Source organism: Macrotis lagotis, chromosome 7 (assembly GCF_037893015.1).
Source record: "Macrotis lagotis isolate mMagLag1 chromosome 7, bilby.v1.9.chrom.fasta, whole genome shotgun sequence".
NCBI lineage: Eukaryota > Metazoa > Chordata > Mammalia > Peramelemorphia > Peramelidae > Macrotis > Macrotis lagotis.
The window spans coordinates 36878084-36901700 of NC_133664.1; the positions used below are offsets into that span (position 1 = coordinate 36878084).

Genomic DNA, 23617 nt, shown 5'->3' on the forward strand with positions numbered 1-23617 from the left:
TACTGAGGCAAATCACAAAAATTAGGCTCTATGTGAGGCTGTGGTGGGCTATGCCTCACACACAGAATGACAATACAAAATTTAATAATCCACGAAAGTGCGATGGAGCAAGGAGCAGTGGATTGAGGGGCAGCTGGTGTAGGAGTCAGGAACACTGCAAGTCTTTCCATGGACTGGGCCACATCCCTCCTGTGACCTTGGGTAAGTCACTTACCCCTTGTCCTGCACAACTTCCTCTGATCTAAGTTGTTAATTTCTTCTAATTTCCTCACCTCAATGATTGATGATTTAAGGAAAGAAAAAGTACATTCAAAAGGGAACATGAATAAGAAATGGCTTCGAGTGTTTTGAAAGAAGCTAGGGGATTCTAAGATGGGGGAAATGAGGGAAAAGGCCATTTCAGACATTCAGATCATAGGAGACAGTTTGTTGAATATGGAGAACCGTCAGCAGGTTAATTTAACTGGAGAGGAGATTTGGTTAAAGGGAGTATCACAAATTTATACTGGAGAGGTAAATGGGAGTCCCGTTGTGATAGTATCCTCCCTCTGAGACCACCTCCCAAATCATATAGGGACAATCTTACTTGCCTAACGTCTACCCCATTAGCCTGGGAGCTTGTGGAGGGCAGGGATCTCTAAGTTATTTTTATTTATTTAGCACTAATAATGAAAATTCTTTTATTATGTTTTGTCCTTAAAAAAGGAACATACTGTAACAATCCTAGAACATAGTACGGAGGTAATAGCTTAATAAATGCTTTGCTGCTGGAGCGTCTGCGTGACTACACTCTGAGGACTGGGGTTTTTATCCTGCAGCTGGTAGAATAGGGCAGTGGCATGGTTGTATCTCTTCGGAGAGGGTGGAAGGCGGCAGACCATTTATGGCGATGGGAACCAAGATGGTGGCCCCATGAGCAAGAGAATGGCATAAATGCAAGAGGTCGTGGGGATACTGTAGACCATGCATTGGCGAGGGGCACAGGAAAGGGCCCAGGGCCCCATCTGGGGGAGGCGGGGGGAGCGGGCACGCATTGGCAAGTAGCCAAGAAGGGCGAGTTGAGGAATGAAGGTAGAGACAGGGCCTTCCACACTTGTTCTGGAAGGCTGGTGGCGGCCTCAGTAGAAATAAGGCGATCTGGAGGAAGGCTGGGCTTCGGGTAAAGCGGAGTTCAGTTCGGACATTGTACATTTGGGCACTCAGACGGTCTGGGTGTGCGTTGTGAGGGAGGCGAAGGACTGGAAGAGGCTGCTGGGTGTGCAGAGCCCCTGGTTCAGGGTTTTCCTCTCTGGGTGACCTTGGCCAGTCCTGTAGCCCCTCCCCCAAATCAATGCGTTTTCTCCTCAGGTGTTGGCCCTTTCCGGGCCCAGGTCTCTAAGCGACCCTGGACAAATCACCGTGGCACCTCTCCGGGCATCTCTCGGTGTCTCCTCCGTCGGGCTGGGCCACGTCCACGGTCCCTTCCATCTGCAGAACTGGGGACGCGGCACCCACCTCATGGCTGCAAGCTGATGGGAGAAATGGAAGCATTCCTCCCTCTTCAGAAAGAAGGTGCAGCGCTGGGAGGAGCGGCGGCAGTGCCACCTGGGGCCTCGGCCCAGGTCGGGCCAGGGAGTCTGGGTTGCTTCGCTCACCGGCTCCCCTCGGGGGCCTGGCCTGGGACACTTCGGAGAGTGTGGCAGTCTGGGGGGGGGGGGCTACCGCTGTGCCCGGGGGCTGTGGGAGGGAGGGCAGAGGTTGGTGACGGGCAAGGTGGGCATGAGAGGAGGAGGAGAGGTGGGGAGAGTCGGGGCCGGCCAGGGAGGCGGGGGGCGAGGTGAAAGGGCGTTGAGTCAGAGAGAAGAGGGGAGAGGGGCGCAGAGGCCCCGGTCCCATGCCCGGGGTGCGGGGCGTCGGACTGCCTGGGCTCCCGTGTCTGCGGGCGCTGCTCGAGTCCCCGGGGGCCCCGGGGTGCCCTGCGGGGGTGCCGGGGCGGCGGGGCGGCGAGGGCAGGGTCCCGGCCCGGCGGCCCCCGCCTGCCCATGCTCCGGAGCCCGGCGCCCCCTCTGCGCCGGCGGGTGCTCCCCGAGCCCACCCCGGCCCCCGGGGGGCTGCCCAGGGCGCCGGGGGCGGGGCGGGGCGGCAGGTGCGGGGCGGGGCGGGGCGGGGCGGCGGGAGGAGGCGGAGCCGCGCGGCGGGCGGAGGAGCGGCGGCGGCGGCCTGGGCTCGGGCGCGGGGCGGCGGCAGCGGCGGTGCCCGGAGCCCCGAGGAGCAGCAGGAAGCGGGGGCGCAGCCCGGGGGCGCGCGGCCCGGCCCCGCCCCGCCCCCCGCCCCGCCCCGCGGCCGCCCCTGCATGGCACAAACTTTCCTCCCGGGACGGAGCGGGGCCGCGTCCGCAGCCTCGTGCGCCTCGCCGGCCGCCGGCTCCCACAGGTAGGGGGGCCCTGGCCGCGGCCCGGGGGAGCCCCGCGGGCGGGGGCTTGGGCGGGGTGAGGAGGAGAGGAGCCCCGCGCCCCCGGGCTCCCCGGGCAGGCGCCGGCCCGAGACTGGGGCGCGGACACCGGGGCGCGGACGCCGGGGCGCGGACGCCGGGGCGCGGACACCCGGGCGCGGACACCGGGGCGCGGACACCGGGGCGCGAACGCCGGGGCGCGGACACCCGGGCTCGGACACCCGGGCGCGGACACCCGGGCGCGGACACCCGGGCGCGGCGGGCGGCTCCCGGCCCCGCGTCTCGGAACTTTTTGAAAGTGGAGCCGCCGCCGCCCCCCGGGGCGCCCGGGCCCGCGGGAAGGGGCCCCCGAGGGAGGGGTCGGGGGGGCCTGGCCCCGGGCCGGCAGCCTCCTCCCCGTGACCCCGGGACAGGGACCCCCGGCTCCGCGCCCCCCCGCCCGACAGCCTCCTCTTGGGTAAAACGAGCAGCAGGAGGGGCGGGCAGAGCTTTCCAGAACCCCGAACGGGGCTCCGAAGCCTGAGTCAGGCGGCTCCCTCCCAGGAGACCCCCCGGCGGCGGGGAGCCCCCGATGCGCCCCACTTCAGAAAGGGGGGGCAGAAACAGAGAGCTGTGCCGCCCTGGCCGGACCGGACCGTTCCAGGACTCCGAGCCCACGGACACAACTCTGGGCGCCCCCCTCCGGATGGGGTCCTTGACTGAAGAAAGCTCTAGAAACAAGTTCCCCCGGTTCCCAGCCCCCGGCCCCCTTTCCTGCCCTTTTCCTGCCTTCCCCGGAGTGTGCCGATGGGGAAAGCCGCCCGAGAGGCTCCAAACCAGGGCTTTCCTGGACTCCGGGTCCCCCCTTCGCTCCGCCGTTCCCATCTGCCCCCAACGAAGCGGCTCGGAGCCCCGAGGGCCGGGCCCCCCCGGCTGCCCCCACATCACCCCCCTCCGTCTTAAATGAGGGCCCGGGGCGGCACCTCGTTGGCATCAGCCCAAAGTCCCCTCCGGGGAGTCAGTCCGAATGGCCAGCTAGAGTCCCCCGCCTCCTTCACCCCCACTGATCAGGACAGGGGCTTATGGGGTGCGGCTTTGTACCCCAGGGGTGTCTGACCCTTAGGGAGGCACGAGGGGGAGCGGCCCATCCATGGCCACTGTTCCCCTACACCCCAGTTGGCCCGGTTGGGCCCTGGGCTGGGAGAGGGGCTCGGTGGCAGGCGTGAGGAGACTCGAGGGCTCGAGTGAAACTTGAGAGATGAATTTTCCTGCCTTCGTGCCCTCCTGCCTTGTGCCCTCCTGCCTTGTGTGCCGCAGTCCCCGGAGGGGGCACCGAGCCAAGTAGGGCCAGGGGCAGGGCGGGCAGGCTCTTCCAGACACATGAAAGCGAAGCTGTTCTGCTTTCGGAGGGGATTCTGTGAGGGAAAGCACCCTGAACCCTAAAGAGATTCATTTTGTGTTTTGGGGGAAATCCACCCCCTGTCACATTTCTGCTTAGACACAACCCTGTACTTCCCCCACCCCGCCTGTCCGGGATTCCCTGTGGACATCACCAGCCTCTTCTCTGCAGCCCCTTCACTCACTGGTGAACCGGCCAACTTCCTTCTCAGGAACTCAGGTTCTTGATGCTCCACCACAACTAACAGACCAGGCTATTTTAGACTCACCGGGCAGGGGCTGACCTTAGCCCTGCTCAGCTTGCGGGCAGCCTGGCCTGGATCCGAGGCCAGGTGACTATAACAGACTCCTTCGGGGCATCACATACTGTAGGTGCTTAATAAATATTTGTTGCCTACAAGTCTCCCAAACCTCGGATGACTGCTAATGTTCCAAGACCCTATAATCTGCTGGCTTCTTCTAGGACAGAGTTTCACTCGGGGACTCTGGATGTTATTAGGGATCTCAGGGGCAGGAAGGCAGAAGGGATAATTCATCCGAGAATGGAAGTGATCCATGGTTTGTGGTGTCCCCAAATGTTAGGTGCTCTTGGCCCTTCCCCTGCCCCCCCCCATGGGTGTTTTAGCAACTCAGTTACAATTAACCTCCCATTGTAAAAGTTTCTTATGGTTTGCAACCCAGTGAGAGGAAAACTATTATTTTCACTTTAAAAATGGGGAAACTGAGGTGACTCATTCACATTCACCCTCACCTAGCTAGTGAGTGTCTCAGGCAGGATTGAAACTCAGGTCTCTGGTGCTCTATCCACTGTGCCATCTAGAAAAGCACCATAGAAATTTCCACCTTTTAACCAAAAGTAAGTTGTAAGAAGGGACTCTTTTGTTATGTATTTATGTAGAGAGATCTACACCTGTGGGGAACACCCTCTGCCATATTATCTTGGAAACTAGTTATTTGTCCTTCTCAAAGAGAATCATGACATCACATGTGAGGCTGGGAGATGAAGGATGAACAACAACAACAGTCAAGGATGCGTCAGGCTAGACTTGAACCCAGGTCTTCGGGCTCTCAAAGCTGCTAAGCACATGCTCTGTGTTCCCTTTCAGGGCTTCTGCCAGGTTTTCCTGAAGGCTCCCAGTTGGAGATCTGTTAAGGGCCGGCTGGGCATTTGTGGAAATGCTAATCTACAGGACTTTTTAAAGAGTATTATTGATTAGGAAGTCTTGTCTCTTCAAAAGAAAAGCATCGCCAGCTGTCCAGTTTCAGCTCTTAGAGTGTTCAGTAGTCATGTTTTCTTTCTTCAGTTTAAAAGAAAAAAGAAAACGTGGCTTCAATTTGCATTTACAAGGGGAAGATGTAGCCAAACATTCCTTTTGATATTTATCGTTTTTGTTTTCTCTGTGTGATATTTTCTCCAGTCCTTTAGGTCCTGGTGTTGTTGGTTTTTTTTTTCCTACATTAAATGATTTTTATTCTGAGATTCATGATTCTGTGCCTCTCTTCAGTCCCCTTAAATATACACACTTTGTGGAATTATTGAACTAGAAGGGAAACCCCAGGTCATCCCACCCCACTTTACAGTTTGAGGAAACTGAGGTCCATAGAGAGCCGAGAATTTGCCTAAGGTCACATAGGTAATAAGTCGCAAAGTTGAGACTCAAACCCAAATTCTCTGACTTCCAAATCCAGTGCATTTCTTTTTTTAATTTACATTTTGATTTTTGAAATTATGAATCTGACAAATTCCAACAAGTCACAATCATTTTCATATATAAAGAAAAGGAGGAAAAAATCATGATTGCATATGAAATAGTGAATCTCTCATATGTATATTTTGTATTTCAAAAAGTTTATAATAAACTCATCCCATCGATTTTAAAGCTATCCTGCTTGTCTGTATCTCCTTCTGAATCTCCTTCTGGTCTTTTTTTTGAATTTTTAAAATGCTTCAAAGATACTGCCCTTCCCCCTCCCCAATTTTGGAGGATTGTATTACTAAGCTCTTCTTTTTTTGCCAATGTCTCCATCAAGATTAAAAAAAAAATCCTCCCTTGTAAGAAATAAACATAGTCAAACAAAAATTCATACATTGGTCATGATCAAAAATGCATGTTTCATTATTTGTCTAGAGTTCATCTCTTTATCAGGAGTCGCTTCATCATGAGTCCTCTGGAGTCCTTTAGTTGTATTGATCAGAATTCTGATTTTGGGATTTTTTTCATGTGGTTCTTGATAACTTGGATTTCTTCCCTTGAAAATTGTTTACGTCCCTTTGACTATACATCTATTGTGGCATATCTTGTCCTTAAATATCTCTATCAATTTCCTACATAACTTGGCTAATAGAGAAACTTAATGCAAGAATCTTCCCCCTCCCCTTCCCCAGGTTAACAACTTCCTTCTAATTTTAACTGAATTGATTTTGTTTGTCCAAAAAGGTTTTTCACATTTATCTTCTGTGATCATGTCTGTCCTTTATGTGGTCAAGGACCCGTCCCCTTGAGGACTTTTCTCCTCCCTATATTTGTTAGGTTTTTGCAAGGCAAATGGGGTTAAGTGGCTTGCCCAAGGCCACACAACTAGGTCATTATTGAGTGTCTGAGGCCGGATTTGAACTCAGGTACTCCTGACTCCAGGTCCAGTGCTCTACCCACTGTGCCACCTAGCCACCTTGCCACCTAGCCACTCCATCTTCCCCATATTTGTGAAAGGCATTGCCTTCCCTGCCCTTCTAGCTTATTTATGATTTAAACTTTGATAACTATGTCCCATATCCATTTAAACTTATTAGTGAGATGTTAGTCTGAGCCTAATTTCTGCCAGACTGCTTTCTAGCCATTTTTGTTTCAATAGTGAGTCTTTTACCATAGTGCTTGGGAGTCTTTTGGTTTTTAAATGCCATCTTCCATATTTATTGATTTCTGTACCTTTTTATAACATGGGTCAACTTTTTCTTTTTTGATCAGTAGCAAATAGTTTTTATGAGAGTACCATTTGAGATTTCTCATTGCTTGGTCCTCATCCCTCTCACTCTTTTTCATTTTTTCCCTTGAGATTCTTGACCTTTTGTTCCTGCAGAAGAATTTTACTGTTTTTTTTTATGGATATAAAGTAGTCTTTGATAGTTTGGTATGGACCTGCATAAGTGAATTAATTTATACAGTATTGTCATTTTTTTTTATTATATTGGTACAGCCTGACTATAAACAATTCATCTCTTTCTAATTATTTAAAGTCTGTCTCTAGATCTGTAAAGCGTGTATTCAGTCTAGTAGTATTTCACCATTCTGGGTTCCCCTCCTATAGCCCAAGGGTTCTCAAGTTTCCAAAGGACATTATTAGTTGTATTTCCCCATAAGTATTAGTACTATGGAAAGGGATTTCTGCCATTGGAACCTTGAGAATTCATTCCTTTATCATCTCAAAATAAGAATTCTGTTTAGACCCTGAAGTTTCCTTTAATATCCAATGTGGGGTGGGGTGGCTAGGTGGCGCAGTGGATAAAGCACCGGCCCTGGAGTCAGGAGTACCTGGGTTCAAAGCTGGCCTCAGACACTCAATAATGACCTAGCTGTGTGGCCTTGGGCAAGCCACTTAACCCCATTTGCCTTGCAAAAACTTAAAAACAAAAACAAAAAACCCCCCAAAATATCCAATGTGGGGTTAAGAGGGAAAACCCATCTCAGCTATCATATTGAAGGGCCTAGAAAATTAAGGGCCTAGAAAATTGGGTCAAGTCTGATGCATCATGGCCCTTTGCTAGGACTGTATATGGAAGCCCCTTGGGGGGCTTCTTTCCTACAGTCCCCTGAATAGGTGAGGGACAGTCCAGTCTTCATTTTGTTCACTTCTGTGTTATCTGCTTCAAGGCCATCAGAGGATTCCCAGCCAATGTTGATGGAGGGCCAGTTTGCAAACCCCCAAATTTCCTGCTCATTCTTTCCAGAGTCTTCCTTTCCAGGAGTGTTGAAGCCAGTATATTTGGGTGACAGCTATACTTGAGTAGGCAGGGACTAGCTTTGGGTTGCTTTGATCAGTAAGAGGTAGGAAAATCTAATCAGGAGTTAGAGTGTGAGCTCTTTATTTAACTCATTAATGTTCATGCATGAGAGGAGAAATTGGAATCTTCAGCAGCTTCTAAACTTTTTCCCTCCCCTTCCCTCCCCATCCAAGGATTCTTTTTGGATCTTGTTGAACTAAGGTGACAATCAGTTAACTGTCAACAAGCATTTACTTATGAAGCGCCTGCAGTGTGCCCAGTATTTAGACTCACTTTGCATGGTAGGCCCTAAATAATACATTGGTCAGGCAGCATTGACTTATGAAGTGCCTACTGTGTGCTCAGTATTGAGACTTGTATGGTAGGCCCTAAATAATACATTGGTCAGGCAGCATTGACTTATGAACCTCCTACTGTGTACTCAGTACTGAAACTTGCCTTGTATGGTAGGCTCTAAATAGTACATTGGTCAAGCAACATTTACTTATGAAGCGCCTACTATGTACTCAGTATTGAAATTTGCCTTGCATGGTAGGCCCCAAATAGTACATTGGTCAGGCAGCATTGACTTATGAAGTGCCTGCTGTGTGCTCAGTATTGAGGCTTGGCTTGTGTAACTAGGGCCTAAATAGTACATTGATGAACAAGCATTTACTTAGGATTCACCTACTGTGTACTCAGTATTGAGACTTCCTCCCTAGTAGGCTCTTAACAATACATTGGCCAGTGAATATTTAAGGGACCTCTTACTATGAGCCAAGAACTATGTTAGGCCTCAGAAGAAAAATGCCATAATTAACTTGCAGATTGATTCTGTAAAGCACTAGTGATAAAAGGGTTAAATGAAATAGTCTCTTCCCTCAAGGAGTTTACATTCGTTTTGGTGATAAGTGATTCATTGTATACAAATGAATTGTATTCATTGTATACAAATAAATTGTATTCATTGTATACAAATGAATATATATGTAATGTATATGTGTATTGTGTGAGTTACATTATGTAAAATATGAATATTATGTAAATGAGCACAAGGTAGTTGTGGGGAGAAGGCAGCGGTACTGGGAGGAGGTCTCTCCTGAGCTGAGCTTTAAAGGAGCCTAGTGGCTCCCCAAGGCAGATATGGGGTTGGGGAGGCCACCCCAGGAATGGGGGACAAAGGAACAGTGCCCCATAGTAAGAGCTCTTTGTTGTCAGAATTAATTCTTTTCTTCTCTTCCATATACAGTGTCAGTTTCCATTCCTTTGATATCAAATTTTAAAATTCCATGGAACTCCTACTTTAATAAACCCCCTTCCTCTTGTCCTGAGGAGCTCAACTGAGCATCGTGGACAACCACCAAGGTGCCCCTCACCATCGTAGGGGGCAGCTTTCCTACAAGGTTGGCTTGCCCTCGGATGAGGAGGAGCTCTGATGGGATCATTTCTAAGATCCCTTCCAGCCCGGACATCCTAGAATTGAGAATATGGTGGCTGGTCCTTTTAAATCAGATATTTTGGTTACTTAGAATGTTACGAACGGAACCCTACAACATGAATCGTTTGAAAAGAATGTGAAATGAGTCCCCAAAGCATACTGAATGTCATTTCATTTTTATTTAATTCAGAGAGCACTTTGGGGCCCTGCACTATAGGGGAAGACCAGGTAAGGGCCATGCTGCTCCACTGGCACAGAAGGTATCCTACCTTGACCCCATGCAAGCTAAAGAGCTTCCAATAAGTGGAAAGGGAAATTTGGATTCTTAATAAACAAGAGCTGTACTGATGCTCTCTGTCTGGGTGGATGCATATGTAATGGACCTCTAATAGTGATACTAATGTCTGATATTTATATGGGGCACCCCAAAAGTCTTAATGTACTTGGAAACCTAACCTTGGCTTGAAATGGCACTAAGATTTTTGGGACATGCTTTATGGGTATTCCATTTGGTCCACATAGCAGCCCTGGGAAGTGGGTTCTTCTTTTAATCGCCATTTTTTTTCAGATGAGAAAACAGAAGTTGAGAGATCTTAAGTGATGAGCTAAGTTTGGAGAGAGGCAGGATTCAAACTCAGGTCTTCCCTAACTTACTTGAAGGGGCCAAGGCAGAGACCAATGCTCGCACATATGCCTTGGAAAGAGCTTTCATTCTACCCTTAACCAATTCCTTGATCACTCCAGTAGAGACTAAATATAGCTATTGAAACTAATTTTGATTATCCTTCTACTCAAAGAAATCAAAATCAAAATCAGTAAGCATTTTTATGTGCCTACTGTATGCCAGGCATTTCACCACAAGACATCAGAAACAAAAATGCCTGATACATGAGAGGTAATTAATAGAGGCATTGATTAAGCACCTGCTATGTTCTAAACACTGCAGTGTGACATAAATACTTCCTCAATCAGTTAATTCACAAGCATAAATTAAGCACCTATTGTGTGTTAGATGCTGATGTGACAAATGTTTCCTCCATCAGTTTAATAAAATCAATTAAGCACCTACTGTATGCTAAACGTTGTAGTGTGGCAGGAATATTTCCTCCATCAGTTATTTAACAAGCATCTATTCAGCACCTACTGTGTGCTAGGGACCCTTGTGTGACATAAATATTCCCTTGATCAGTTAATTAACAAGGATAGATTAAACACTTACTGTCTGCTGGACAGGTATAGTGAAATAACTCCCTGACCTCAAGGAAGTTGCTTATGTTTGCTAGCTGAAATTTGCCATTTCTAATTTTTCCTGGATGACTGAGTGATATAATAAGGCAGTTTATGGTTTTTATATGGAATTAAATATGGAAATTAAAAGGCAAGTTTGCCAAAGGATGCAGGGTAATCACATCTAATTGCTTTGTGTAGTAAATCGAGGGTGAGCTGTCTCTGTTAGGTGGTTTTGTGGTCTTTCCTAGCTATTGGCACTTGTTAAAATTAATTTTTATAATTTGCTATAAATTCTAAAAACAAATCAGTTCCAAACACAAATAAGTTTTGTGCTTGAAGACTTAGAGCTAATATAAAATATTTACCACCTGCAGTTTTATTGGGCTTACTCAGGGAAAAAAATGCAAGTTTTCACTGTAATGAATCAAAGAACTAAGGTTGTTTTTCAAAAAATGTTTTTGACATTTAGGTTTAAAAAAATACTCTTTTAATGAGAATATCCTTTCAAATACATTTCTCCATGCTTAGAGACATTTAAAAAAACATTCTAGAAATGTTAGAGTTCCTCCAACTGTTCACTTCTCACATAATTTGTGTTAACCTGATTGCATATGTTCTTTCCACCCAATAGAAGGGAAGCTCCTTGAGGACAAGGACTATTTTCATTTTTTTGTCTTTCTATCTATAAGGCACAGAATAGTCCCTGACTCAGAGTAAGTTGAATTGAAATCAAGTGTTATATGGCATTTTTTTTTGTCATTTTCAGTCACGGCTGATTCTTTGTGACCTCTTCAGGGGTTTAGTTTTCCATTTCCTTCTCCACCTCCTTTTGCAGATGAGGAGACTGAGGCAAACAGAGTCGAGTGACTTGCCTAGAGTCACACAGCTACTAAGTGTCCAAGGCCAGATTTGAACTCTGGAAGCCTTCCTGACCTCAGGACCAGCACTCAAACCATTGTATCACCTAGATGCCTGCCTTTTAATGCACATTATACTTGGATAAATCAGTGTATCCTCTGTCTCATGAAGACTGTACCTGTTATTCTCTTGAGAAACTTGTCCTTCTCTTCCTACAAATCTTCTAAGGGCAGCTCTGTCCAACCTGCATCCTTCAAAGTCCATTCATGCAGGCCATGACCTGTAATTGGAAAAATGAAATAATAGATGAGTGCGGTCATAAATAAATATTATATTCTATATGTGGCCCTTGATAAGGTTCTTTTTTAGGTTTTTGCAAGGCAAATGGGGTTAAGTGGCTTGCCCAAGGTCACACAGCTCGGTAATTATTAAATGTCTGAGGCTGGATTTGAACTCAGGTACTCCTGACTCCAGGGCTGATGCTCTATCCACTGTGCCACCTAGCCACCCTCTCTTGACAAATTTTTGTTCAATGATGTGATCCCAGAAGACCTAAAAGGTTGGATACCCAGGTCTAGGGGGTCTACTCACTAGGCCAGGGACTTTCCTCTAAGACTTTAAGGTGGCGGTGTCCAGGTAAATCCTTAGGCCTACCCATGGGTTACCGCTCATCCTTTATACATAACTGAACTATTCCCATTTCTGATCCCATGTATCCCTATGGGGGAACATTTTTTAATGCCCCTTCTATTCTTGTTGATATTTTACAGTGCCCTTTGAGTAACCTACACTATTAAATTCTTTACTGAATGAATTTTGTGTTTTTCAGACCTGTTCTCTTCCAAAAGAACATTGATGAGAAAGTATAAGCTCCTTCAGGGCAGGAGTGATTTTATTTGACCTTTAGCCCTAGCATATATTAGGTGTTAACTAAATACTTGTTGGTGTCTTGGTGCTAAAAATAGGAGTTTTTATTTTGGGCTAACACTAGGGCAGGCACTATTTCCCTCAGTGTGATCCACCCTGCTCTCTTTCTCATGTTCAATTTTGACTTGAGGTCATTGTCCATTTGGAGTGGACTCTTTGTTCATAGACGTTTCCTCTTTGCTATTGGGCATGACCCCCCGGTCTTCATTCTCGAGATTTCTTAGAATTAGATTCTTAGAATTAGATGCAGAGATGTCTCCTTCCCCACAAATTCACCAGCTGCCCTTCTTATTGTAGCCACATTTATTTTGTTCTTAGAAAAACTTAACATATTTTGTTATTAAAACGCTGACATCTTTTTCACTCTTTTCTCCTTCTGATTTCAACTTTAAATGCTCTGAGATTTTCTGTTTTAGTTGGATCTCATGCCAAGCTCTCCATTTTTCCTTTGCTTCTTGCTCCATATGTGATAATACTACTCATCATCTTGGACCATCCTCCTCCTAGGAATTTTGCAAATGGGTTTATAGTTTAAGCCAGTGTTGCCTTTAGTCAATAGCTCTTTCCCTTAGACCAGGAGATCAAATGTTTGCAGATTGCCTTTCTCTCTGTTTGTATTTCTAGTGTTCGGGGCTGGAGTGAGGCCTCTGTGTAATCTATAAATCTTTGACCTGTTTTGTTTCTTAAAGTTCAGTCCTATTTTTCAACATTTTGCTGCCCTTTCCATGACCACATTTTTGCATCAAAGTATCAGAGAATGGAGCAGCCATAGTACATATGGAGCAAGGTCTGAAGTCAGGAAGACTCATCTTCTTGTGTTTAAATCTGACCTCAGATGCATATTAGCTGTATGACCTTAGGCAAGTCACTTTATCCTGTGCGCCTCAATTTCCGCATCTGTGAAATGAATTGGAGAAGGAAATGGCAAAATGACTTCAGTATCACTGCCAAGGAAACCCCAGTTGGGGTCAGGAAGATGCAGACATGGCTGAAAAATGACTTGGCAACTTCAGATTAAAGTCTATTAATTTAATGTGCATAGTCTTTGTGAGGTTTCTTTGCCATCTCCTTGATGTCTTAGTTGCAGCAATTGGAAAATGTGCAAACAACTTTGTACAAATACATTATCTAATACAGATAAGTTGGAGATGATCTTGGAGGGAAGACTCTAGAATTAAGATGGGGTGGGAAAGACTTTCTGGAGGAACTGGGATTTTGTCTGACACTGAAGGAGTCAAGGAAGCCGGGGGTAAGGGACCGGGACGGAATTCCAGGTATGGGGGACAGTCAGGGCAAATGCTCAGAGTCCAGAGATGGAGTGTCTTATTCAAGGAACAATGGCATCCCAGAGTGTGAGTGTGGGGTAGGGGAGGGTGTAAAAAAGATAGGAAAAGTGGGCTGTGTAGGGCAGTTAGGGAGTCAGCATGTCTTGGTGTAACTGATTGGATTTGGGGGGTGAGCGATAGTGAGGAGATCAGGATGACAGAAGATGGGAGTCTTGGGGACTTAGAAGGTGGTAGTATTTTTGGCAATAAGGGGGTGAGGTTAAAAGGTTAAGAAATTCTGAACTTGTTCAATAGCCTGTTAAATAGAATTCTGATGCTAAGTCCATTTCTTTTTCCATTATCCTGCAGTGGACCCCGTTGGCTTTTAACTCATCTGTATTGGTGGACCTTACTCTGAATAGCTGGCATTCTGTTGACCCCTTAGGCCTCCTAAACCCCATTTTTGAGTCCCACTCCCCTCCTGCTACCTTCTGCCTTTCCCCTCTCCTACCTTGTGCCCCATCCCCACCAACAGGGATATTGAACATCTGCTTGCTCCTTCGTAGAATCTGGGGTTTGCTGTTGTAGACTGATGTTCACATGGGATACCATTTTGAGGGTATGGGTGGAGGGACCCAATAGCTGGTCAGTGCCTGGAGTGTCCATGTGAGGATGGACTGGGAAACCCAGGGAAATCTTGTTGGGCAAAGGGTAGAGGAAAAGCAGGGCGGGGCCAACACCAAATATTAAGCTAGGCATCTTCTGATGTGTTCCCATGGACATCCTGAATGGATGGAATCCAAATTGGAGGATTCACCTTAGCCACAGTTGGATTTCAGAGGCATAAGAACACTCTTCCATAATTTCCTCCCCAAGAGACCATTCCCCTTTCCCCTAGTTGTTAGCTATTTTTCTGAAATTATTTGATTAGCAGTTAAAGCATTTTTTCCCCATTATTGGAGATCAAAGGCTTAAAAACACATTTAATATATACAGCTGTGAAAGAAGTAAGCTGGGCTTCCTTTCTACTGAAGGCAAGGGCAGTTGAGATTTATTGTACTCTACCATGCCCATGCCCATGCCCACCATCTTGCTGCTGATCTTTTCCACCTCCTTGTATTTCTCTTATGCCTCATTTCTTCTTATATCAAAATGATTTGTGTTTATAGTTTCTCTCCCTTATTATAGTTTAAATGAAACCTTGGAGAGTAGTCTTTTTTATCCACAATTCCCCTAGAGATTTGCACCATATTGCTGAAGAAGGTAATCAGTAAAATATTTTTGGAATTGAAGAACTGATTGCAAGATTGCAGATGCCTATGAAACCACTAGCTCTCCAAAGGCACTGGGACCTAGATACTTAGAACTGGAAGATAAAGGTGCTTTTAATTCCATATCTGGTCATCTCAGGCCCTTTCCTGTTTTGATGGAATTGGAGGAGGGAAGGGAGGCTTCGCAGTGGAGTTATCCGGCTTGATATTCATTAGTGGTAGAACAGATTGAGCTGGTTATATTTCTGTGTGGCCACAGGTCCTTGTCCTTGGTTTGGACGAGTACTTGGATGACTCCTTACTACAAGCCATTGGTAACCAGATCTTGCACTAGGCAAGATTATAAAGGGAACAGAGATCTTTTTTTTTGGGGGGGGCGAGTGTGAATAACTTCTCACCTCACTTTTCTGTATCCTTTCCCTTAAATGTCCAATGTCCCCAGACAACTGGGAGTCACCACTGCTTGAGGTGGTCAGTGCCTAGAGTGTCCATGTGAGGATGGTAGTAGTAAGACTTGGATTCAAATCTTAACTCTGCCCCTTACCAGTGTGACTTTAGGTGCTCACAATCTCTGGTTCCTTGTCTGCAAAATGGGTTAAGTCACCTTCATTTCCCTTCCAACTCTCAACTCTATAATCTATTGACTTTTAAGTCTGAAGTCATGACCCAGTGTTAACTAATTCATGCTAAAGGAATAATAGTAGACAATAAATGCATTTGTATTTTAAAAAGGTCGGTGTGTAAGGAATGGTTCACCAATGTTGTAATTCCAGACCCCATTGTGCATGGGTTAGGAAAGATCAGGAATCTAGAACCCCTGCCCAGCCCTCTCAGATTGTGTCTCCTATTATAGGTTATAGGATTGTAACTCCAGATGGGTCTTTGGAGGGGTCCTCAACCAGTCCAATCCCATTTACTTTACAGATGAGAAAATCAGATGAATTTCAGAAATGACCTGCCCAGGGTGAGATGACTAAATTGGGATTTGAATTGACTCCAAATCCAGGGCTCTTGGCACTGGACCGTGAAATCAGACACAAGATCCTTAATGACAGTACCCATTTCTTCTGCTTCTGTGTGTAGGCTGGTCTGTAGGTAGTCCTCATACTTTGAGAAAACTTCCTGCCCCCAAGGTCTTAATCACTCTCCCCCCCACACACATTATAATATTAAAGGTGTATTCAGGCTGCCTTCTGAGTCAGTTTACTCTTTTCAGTTTTTATTAGTGAACAGCACAGGCCAATTGTGGGGAGGCCCCTACCTTCTACCCTGCCCCTCCACCACCACCCCACCACCATTTTGTTTTCCCTTTGCTTGCCAGATTGCCTTAGGAAGCTTGTTGCCCTGAGAATGGATTTAGCCAAGGGAAACTCTTATCTCTGAAAGGAAGCAGTCTGTGTGTTTCTGTTGGAGATATTCTTGGCTACTTAATATTTTTGTGAATTATTATCTTTGATAGCAGGGCCCGTTCTTCAGAGAGTTGGAGGATATTGGGCATTCTTAGACTTTAATGCACAAAAGGAAAATGTCTCACTCTGGAGTCTAGAGAAGGGATACAGAGTCATTCTGCTTCTATATTACCCTGCCTAAATAAACAGAGAGACCTCATTGTTTCTAAACCCCTAAAGACTTGGCTCCCAGCACGCCATAAGATGCACATTATTTTACCATTTCTCTGGGTTTCCCCCCCCCCTTTCCATTCTGTGGCTACAAATCTCTTTTCAAACACATGTTGATATTCTGCTTTCCAATTTCTGTTGCTCTGCTATTAGCGTTCAGTCTGCCTTCATTTCGGTCTAAAATGACTACCTAAGAGCTGGAAGCACACTATTATTTCCCATGGTTCAGTCTAGGAAAGGAAAAGGGGGGAGGGGGAGGACTTCTAGCTCAGGGGCCGTAAAAGTGCCACCGTCTCGTTTTAAAAATGTTCTCTGAATGTAAATACCTGACTAATAATTGCTGTGGAAGGCAGAAAAAACTTTGGGGTCTGAAGACTGTAACAGTGACTTATTATTCTGGGCTCGTGACGGATCTGTTGAGCTTTTTTCCCTTTTCCCCGATATGTTGACAACATAATTTAGTCAATTGCATCTCGAATCACATTTTTATCGGGCACACAAATGATAGTGAAATATATGCCCCCCCCCAATACACAGGACTCTCCCCAGCCTAGACACAGGTAGAATACAGGCTTTGTACGTGGCTTAAGGGGTCCGACAGCTGGTAATTGTCTCGTAACAGAAAGTCAAATTCTCATGATGAATACGGCCCGTTTGGTCCCCGAGTCATTTATCCAATTATGCCCTACGTTTCATAAATGCTAGAGGGCAGTTTATATTTTCTTCACGGAAATCACATAGACTTCTCTATCTTTCAAAAACAAAATCTCAGGGAAAAAAAAGACATTCATAGCTCTTTTTCTCTCTCTTCCTCCCTCCCCCTCCCATGCTTCCTTTCCCTCTCTCTTAAGCAGCTGCTGAAATGGGTTGTGGACTGAATAAGCTAGAGAAGCGTGATGAAAAACGGCCTGGTAATATTTATTCAACTCTGAAGAGGCCGCAGGTAGAAACGAAGATCGATGTGGCTTATGAATACCGCTTCCTGGAGTTTACAACGCTGACTGATGGTAAGTGTTTCCATATATCTTTCTTGGCGATGGATATAAATTGGGAACTGATTGCACCATTGTAACCTTTAGTGGACAGGAGTCCTTTGTGGCAGATAGCCTCATGTATCAATAAAGGAGAGGGAATCCTCTCCTAGAAATTTGACTTCTGTTTCTCCTCCTACCCTCCCATGGAGCCATCTAGTTTTGTCTTAACTGGAACGGGGTCTTTCTAAAGTGGCCATCAATGTTGACAAAGGGCCCAAGAGTACATGCAGAGACATGTAAGGCTATCAAGGGAGACTTCTGGAAGAATTGGGTTTTTTCATCAATGTTGAATGTAACAACTCTATCTTAAAGCAGACTGCTACCTCTATGTCCCTCTGGGAGAGCTCCATCATGAATGAAGATTGCAACCTAACTGTGATTTAGATAAATCAAAGGGTGTTGTTGCTTGTACTACCAGAGGTAGTAAGGGTCACAGGCTGGATTTGAACTTTCATCGTGGTGACTCCAAGAACCCCATTGAGGCTGTCTCAGCTGATCAATATTATCAGCACCAAGTATTTGTGTGTTTACATTATACTAGGGAAAGACACAGAAAAAATAAACTCCAATTTTTGCTCTCTAGGAGTTTATAATTTGTTTGTGAGTGTGTGTGTGTGTGTGTGTGTGTGTGTGTGTGTGTGTGTGTGTGTGTTACCATTAAAATCTATGATATTTTAGGAGCATAAGATCCAGTACGATGCCCTCATTTTTCAGATGAGGAAACTGAGTTCCAGGAAGATTAAAGAAGTTGTCCAAAATCATATAGATGGACTTGAATCCCAGATCATCTTCTTCTAGAGGAGATTTCTTTTCCAGTGAAGACAATTCCTGGGATTTAGGACTTTCTCTGGAATTTTTAGAGAAGGTTCTTCAATTCATTCATGTCCACTCCTTCATGACCCCTTTTTGGGGATTTTCTTGACAGAGATTCTGGAGTGGTTGACAGTTTTCTTCTTTAGCTCATTTTACAGATGAGGAACTGAGGCAAATGATGAAATGATTTGCCTAGGATCAAACAACTAGCAAGTGTCTGAGGCTGGATTTGAACTCATGAAGATGAATCTTTCTGACTCTAGGCCCAGTGCTCTATGCACTATGGTATCATCTTGCAACCAGGTAGAGCCTAGGCCATTGAAAGATTAAATGTAAACATCACACAGCCAGTATCTGTTGAGGTAGTACTTGAACCCAGGTCTTCATGATTTTAAATGTGGCCCTCTGTCTGATCTGCCACGTTCTTTCTCTTGTGCTGCAATTTTTCTGAGGTTTCAGGTGACTTAAGGTTCTTTCTCCCTCTAGTCAGTCAGCTAACTAACATTTATTAAGCTCTAGGTAAGCCAGGCACTATGTCTAGGGCTCCAGATTCTGTTCCATACAAATATCTCCAAATAAGCAATGATGTAGGTCAAAGGCAGGGGAGTTAAAAATTCCATAGGAGAGAAAGAGGGCTTTTGAATGAGTTGGTCAGAGAAGATTTTCTGAAAGAAGTGGACTGGGGTCTTGATGAGTTGGCAGCATGAATCTTGACCCCCCTCCAACCACCACTTCTAGGTATATGGTTATGTAGCTTATTATGAATCCCTCTTGATAAATGAGATCATTTAAGTTGAGATGAGCCCAGGAGGGATATTTCACTATCATCCTGAAGAATCACAATAAAAAAAACAAAACAGGCAGGTAAACAGACCATACTTTATAATCGGTTCCATTGGTGAATGTGGAGACCATGTTGTACATCTGTTTTTCTGTTTTTTGTGTAAGGCGTAAGAACTCTTTGATGATCTTGGGAAGCCTGTGACCCCTTCTCAGAATTAGGAGTTTAAATCCACATAGGATAACAAAAGAAACCATTTAGATTGACAGATAACAAAATATTAAAAAGAAACAAGGTCAGGGTCCCTAGGTGAAGAGCCCCCGTTTTAGATCATCAGCATTCAGTGTTAACATGGTTCGGTTCTGGTCTTGCCTACCCGGCGGCATGTTGTTGACATCCTTGGAGAGTGGCCTTCATTCATGTGGTTGCCAGGGTAGAAAGGCGTAGGCGTCTCAAGTGTGAAGAGAGCAGCCTGCCAAAAAACACAACTCCGTGGGATTTGACTGTATCTTAAATTTTCAATTAACTTTGGCTGCTGAGGGATGAACCTTGTCCTTCAATGAGTTTTGCCACAGCTGAATGCACCCAGGCACGTGGTTTGTTCCAGTTTTTTCTATGTCAAGTCATTCTAGAGCCCCCAGAAAGTCACCTGAGCAGGTAAGCTTCAGGAGAGTCCCTTGGGCTTTCTCCAAGCTGTGGGGGCACCAGTTAGTGTGATTACAAGATGGTGCTGACAAGGCCAACATGGAGGGTTGGATCCCTGCAAGGCATGGTTTGTTCTGTGTGTGGGTGTGTGTTTGTGTATATGTGTGCATGTATGTGTGTATGGGAGAATGTGTGTGTATGCATGTATGTATGTGTGTGTGCCAACAAGAACCATTGTATCCTTCAATTCTCTGAGATGTCTGATGGTACCCCACATCATTTGGGGAAATGGATGAAATGTTGGATGCTAACTCAATCAATATCAGCCTGGTGCCCCCATGAATGGTGGGCCAGGGGCATCGTTTTTGGAGATAAACCACATGTTTGTTTTCTTGAATCTTTGACACCCTCTATGTAGTTTTGTGATGTCTGAACTAGATTGGAATATTTCAATTGACAAACAGAACATTTGGAACTTGTGCTCCATTAAAATCAAAATAAAAAGAAGGAACCCAGCCTTGCTTCTCCCATCATGCACTGTAACAGTGTTTGACAGGTTTTTTCATGCACTTCATTAAGATTCTAAGGTATGGTCTGTTTATCTGCCTTTTTTGTGACTCTTCAGGATGATAGTGAAATATTCTTCTGGGCTCATCTCAAATTCCTTATTATAATAGGATCTGGAGGTTGGATGGACCTCAGAGGCCATGGAGTGAAACCCTCTTGTTTTAGAGACTTAGCCTTGCCCAAAGTACCCCAGATGAATTTAAATGATCTTCCCAAAGTAACATAGGTAATATACACCAATGGTGGGCATCTCAGATTGCTGAGTTGGTATTATTTCCATTGTATCACACTGCCTCCTCCTCTTATAATTTCCCTGTTAAGAAGTTTTTAATAGCCTCTGAAAATCTCTTTCCTTTCCTTTCTTTTCCTTTCCTATTTCCCCTCTTTCCTTTCCTTTCCTTTCCTTTCCTTTCCTTTCCTTTCCTTTCCTTTCCTTTCCTTTCCTTTCCTTTCCTTTCCTGTCCTGTCCTGTCCTGTCCTGTCCTGTCCTGTCCTGTCCTGTCCTGTCCTGTCTTTCCCTTCCCTTTCCCTTACTTTTCTTTCTTTCTCTGTCTTTTTCTTCCTTCCTAGGGATCTTGCCCTCCTTTTGAAGTCTTCAACTTTTCCTTATCCTGTGTGTGAATTAGAATTGTCATTCTAATAACCAGAGTAACCCTCATTTATTGAGACTATGCACATCGAGTGATCATTCAAAATGTGAGCCTGCATTTTACTTCCTTTACAAGAGACATCACACTGAGGTCCTATAGTGCAGTTTTTCAGAAGCAAAAGAAGAACCCCCCTGCCCTTCTTCCCCAGTTAACTTCATCCTTGTCTGGAGAGACAAAAGATGAGATTGAGAGCATAGACTGTGTTTTCCCTCATGACCCAGGATTTGCTGCCCAGAACAGGGAGGGAGTCCTAGGTTGGTCCCTCTGTGAAGCAGGTTCGGCTCCTCCTTGCCAGAGAGCTGCTTCTCGTGGCCCTCTGGTTTCCACGGTAACCATAGAGGTACCAGTAACCTCTGGGGGGTGGGGAAGGGCTGTGAGTCTGTAGAGCTGGTTGTTGCCTTTCTTGAATAGGTTCCAGCAATAGGGTTACCCTACCAAAAAACCAACAAACCAAAAAAACTTCCAAGAAAATGACTTTTGATGGGTGTGTACCAGTCTCCACAAGCTGTATTCTTTGTCATCCTAGTCATCAGGAATAGACATATGGAGGTGCCTGCTATTTGCATGGGAGTATAAGACACAACCTGCCCTCGGGAGGCTTACTGTCTGTTAGGAGGGGTATTAGTATGGTGTGCTGGGCTAAGAGTCTGAAGACCTTCATTCAGACCTTGCCTCAATCTGGGTATGGTGACATGTTAGTCACTTAGGCTAAGGCCCGTCCAGCCTTAGTTTCCTCATCTGTAAAATGGGTATACAGTAATAATACCTACAAGATTTGCCTAGGATTGTTGTCAAAAAAAGGAGACATTGAATGGAATGCATTTTCCAGTGTGATGGGGTGGAGGATTCAAAGTCACCCAAGGTCCTAGTAACAATTTGAGGTAATACCTGAGAGGAGGGGTAGGAATGGGAAATGAGATGGTATTTCTGAAGGACTATGGAAGGCCAGCATGTGGAGGAGACATAACATGATTTGGGCCATGAAGGAAGGGTTGGGCTCAGATCATCAGAAGGAGCCTGAATATGGAGTTTGGACTTTATATAGCATGTGGGAAGGAGGGAACCAGTGAAGGATTTTGAGCATTTTACAAATACTAGCTAATGTTTATATAGTCCTTTGAGGTTTGCAAAAATGCTTCAAATAGGTTATCTTCTCTGGTTCTCAAGACAAGTCTATAAGAGAAGCATTATTATTAACACCCCCATATTAGAGATGAAAAAACTGGGGCCCCAGGAGTTTAAATGATTCAATCTAGAGTCATACAGTGCTAGAGTATCTAAGGCAGGATTTGAACCCGTCTCCATGACTACAACTGTACTGCAGTTGATTACAATGGCAGTGGTATATAGGATGGATTGGATGGAGAAAGAGGCTGATTCCAAGGAGCCCAGATAGGAGACTGTCGTAGTCAACCAAGGAAAAGATGATGAGGACCTGGACATCAGGGCTGAGGGACTGAGGAAAAATGTGGTGGGAAGACATGATATGAAGCAAGAATCATGAGGACTTAATGATTGCCTAGAAATGAGAGAAGAGAGAAGAGTTTGGTATCATGGATAGTTTGCAGACTAGTAACTGAACTTGGGGTAAGAGCACCTTGGTATCTGGGACAGGCTTCTTTTTAGTGACCCTATATCATAGAATGGTGATGAAGACCAAATGAGACCATGAATAGTAAGTGCTGGGCCAATCTTGAAGCAGGAGTTCTTAACTTGGAATCCATATTGTAAAAATATTCTGGTAATTGTATTTTTTCTTTATTTAGTAGGCAATGGAGATTAAGTGACTTGCCCAGGATCATACAGTTAATAATTGTCTGAGACCACATTTGAACATAGCTCCTCCTGACTCCAAGTCTGGCATTCTATCCACATGCCACCCAGCTGCCCTAGTTTTTATTTTTAATTTATTTAGGAACTATTTTTTCAGTTTAACTTTGAATTTTATGATGCATTTTGTATCTCTCTGAGAAAGGGTCCATATTAGTTTCACCAGACTATCAGAGAAGTCCATGACCCCCAAAAGATCAAGAACCCACTCTTTCAAGTGTGGCATACTGTGTAGACAGCTGGCATCAGGTCAGGAAGACCAAGAATTAAATCCTGCCTCTGACAGTTGATGAGCAAGTTTGCCTCTAATTTGTCTTTTCACCTGTGTGACTCTGGGCAGGCGAGGCCTCAGTTTCCTTTTCTGTACATTTGACTGGATGGCCTCTAGGGCCCTTCCAGCTCTAAATGTAAGATCCTGCAACCCTCTGGTATGCTGTTTCATCAATTATCCTTTCCCTTTCTGAATCTTTCCCTCTTCCAACTGGCTCTCAAGTATCTTCAACTTAAAAAAAAGGCAACTTTCCAGGACTCATAAATTGCATAGCAGGGGATGATCTACATTGGTCTAGAAAATTTCCTCACTGGCATTTCTTTATACCCATGAAATCACAAATCTGGTCCTGAAAAAAACCTCAAAACAAAATGGCGCCATGTGTCATTGTCAAGATGACTTCAAGGTTTCAACTCTGGCAGAACTGGCACCATTGACTGAAATGGGAAAGTGGTTTTGGAGGAAAATAAATAATGGCTACAGTTCCTATGCTGTTCATTTGAGGTGTTGGCTGGATGCTGAGTGGAGGTGCTTAGCCAACCCAATAGAAATGGGATACCAAAGCTCAGGAGAGAAGTTGGGTTGGAGATTTTGGCAGTCATCCGTGAAAGGGGTGGTAATCACAGCCATG

The 23617-nt window shown here is 45.4% G+C and overlaps 1 protein-coding gene across 3 annotated transcripts in view; it reads left to right on the top strand.

Annotated features, from left to right (window-relative positions):
* Positions 1–2333: 2333 nt before the first annotated feature.
* The window catches only part of RFTN1 (raftlin, lipid raft linker 1), a 199813-nt gene continuing 178529 nt past the window's right edge, over positions 2334–23617 (top strand). For 2 of the 3 annotated variants that reach the window (XM_074195752.1, XM_074195750.1), the window contains exons 1-2: positions 2334–2412; positions 17250–17402. In XM_074195752.1, the coding sequence (XP_074051853.1) occupies positions 17258–17402 (145 nt within the window). In that variant the 5' untranslated portion in view covers positions 2334–2412; positions 17250–17257. Of the gene's footprint in view, positions 2413–17246; positions 17403–23617 lie in introns of all 3 variants that reach the window. The other variant, XM_074195751.1, reaches the window with a different exon arrangement.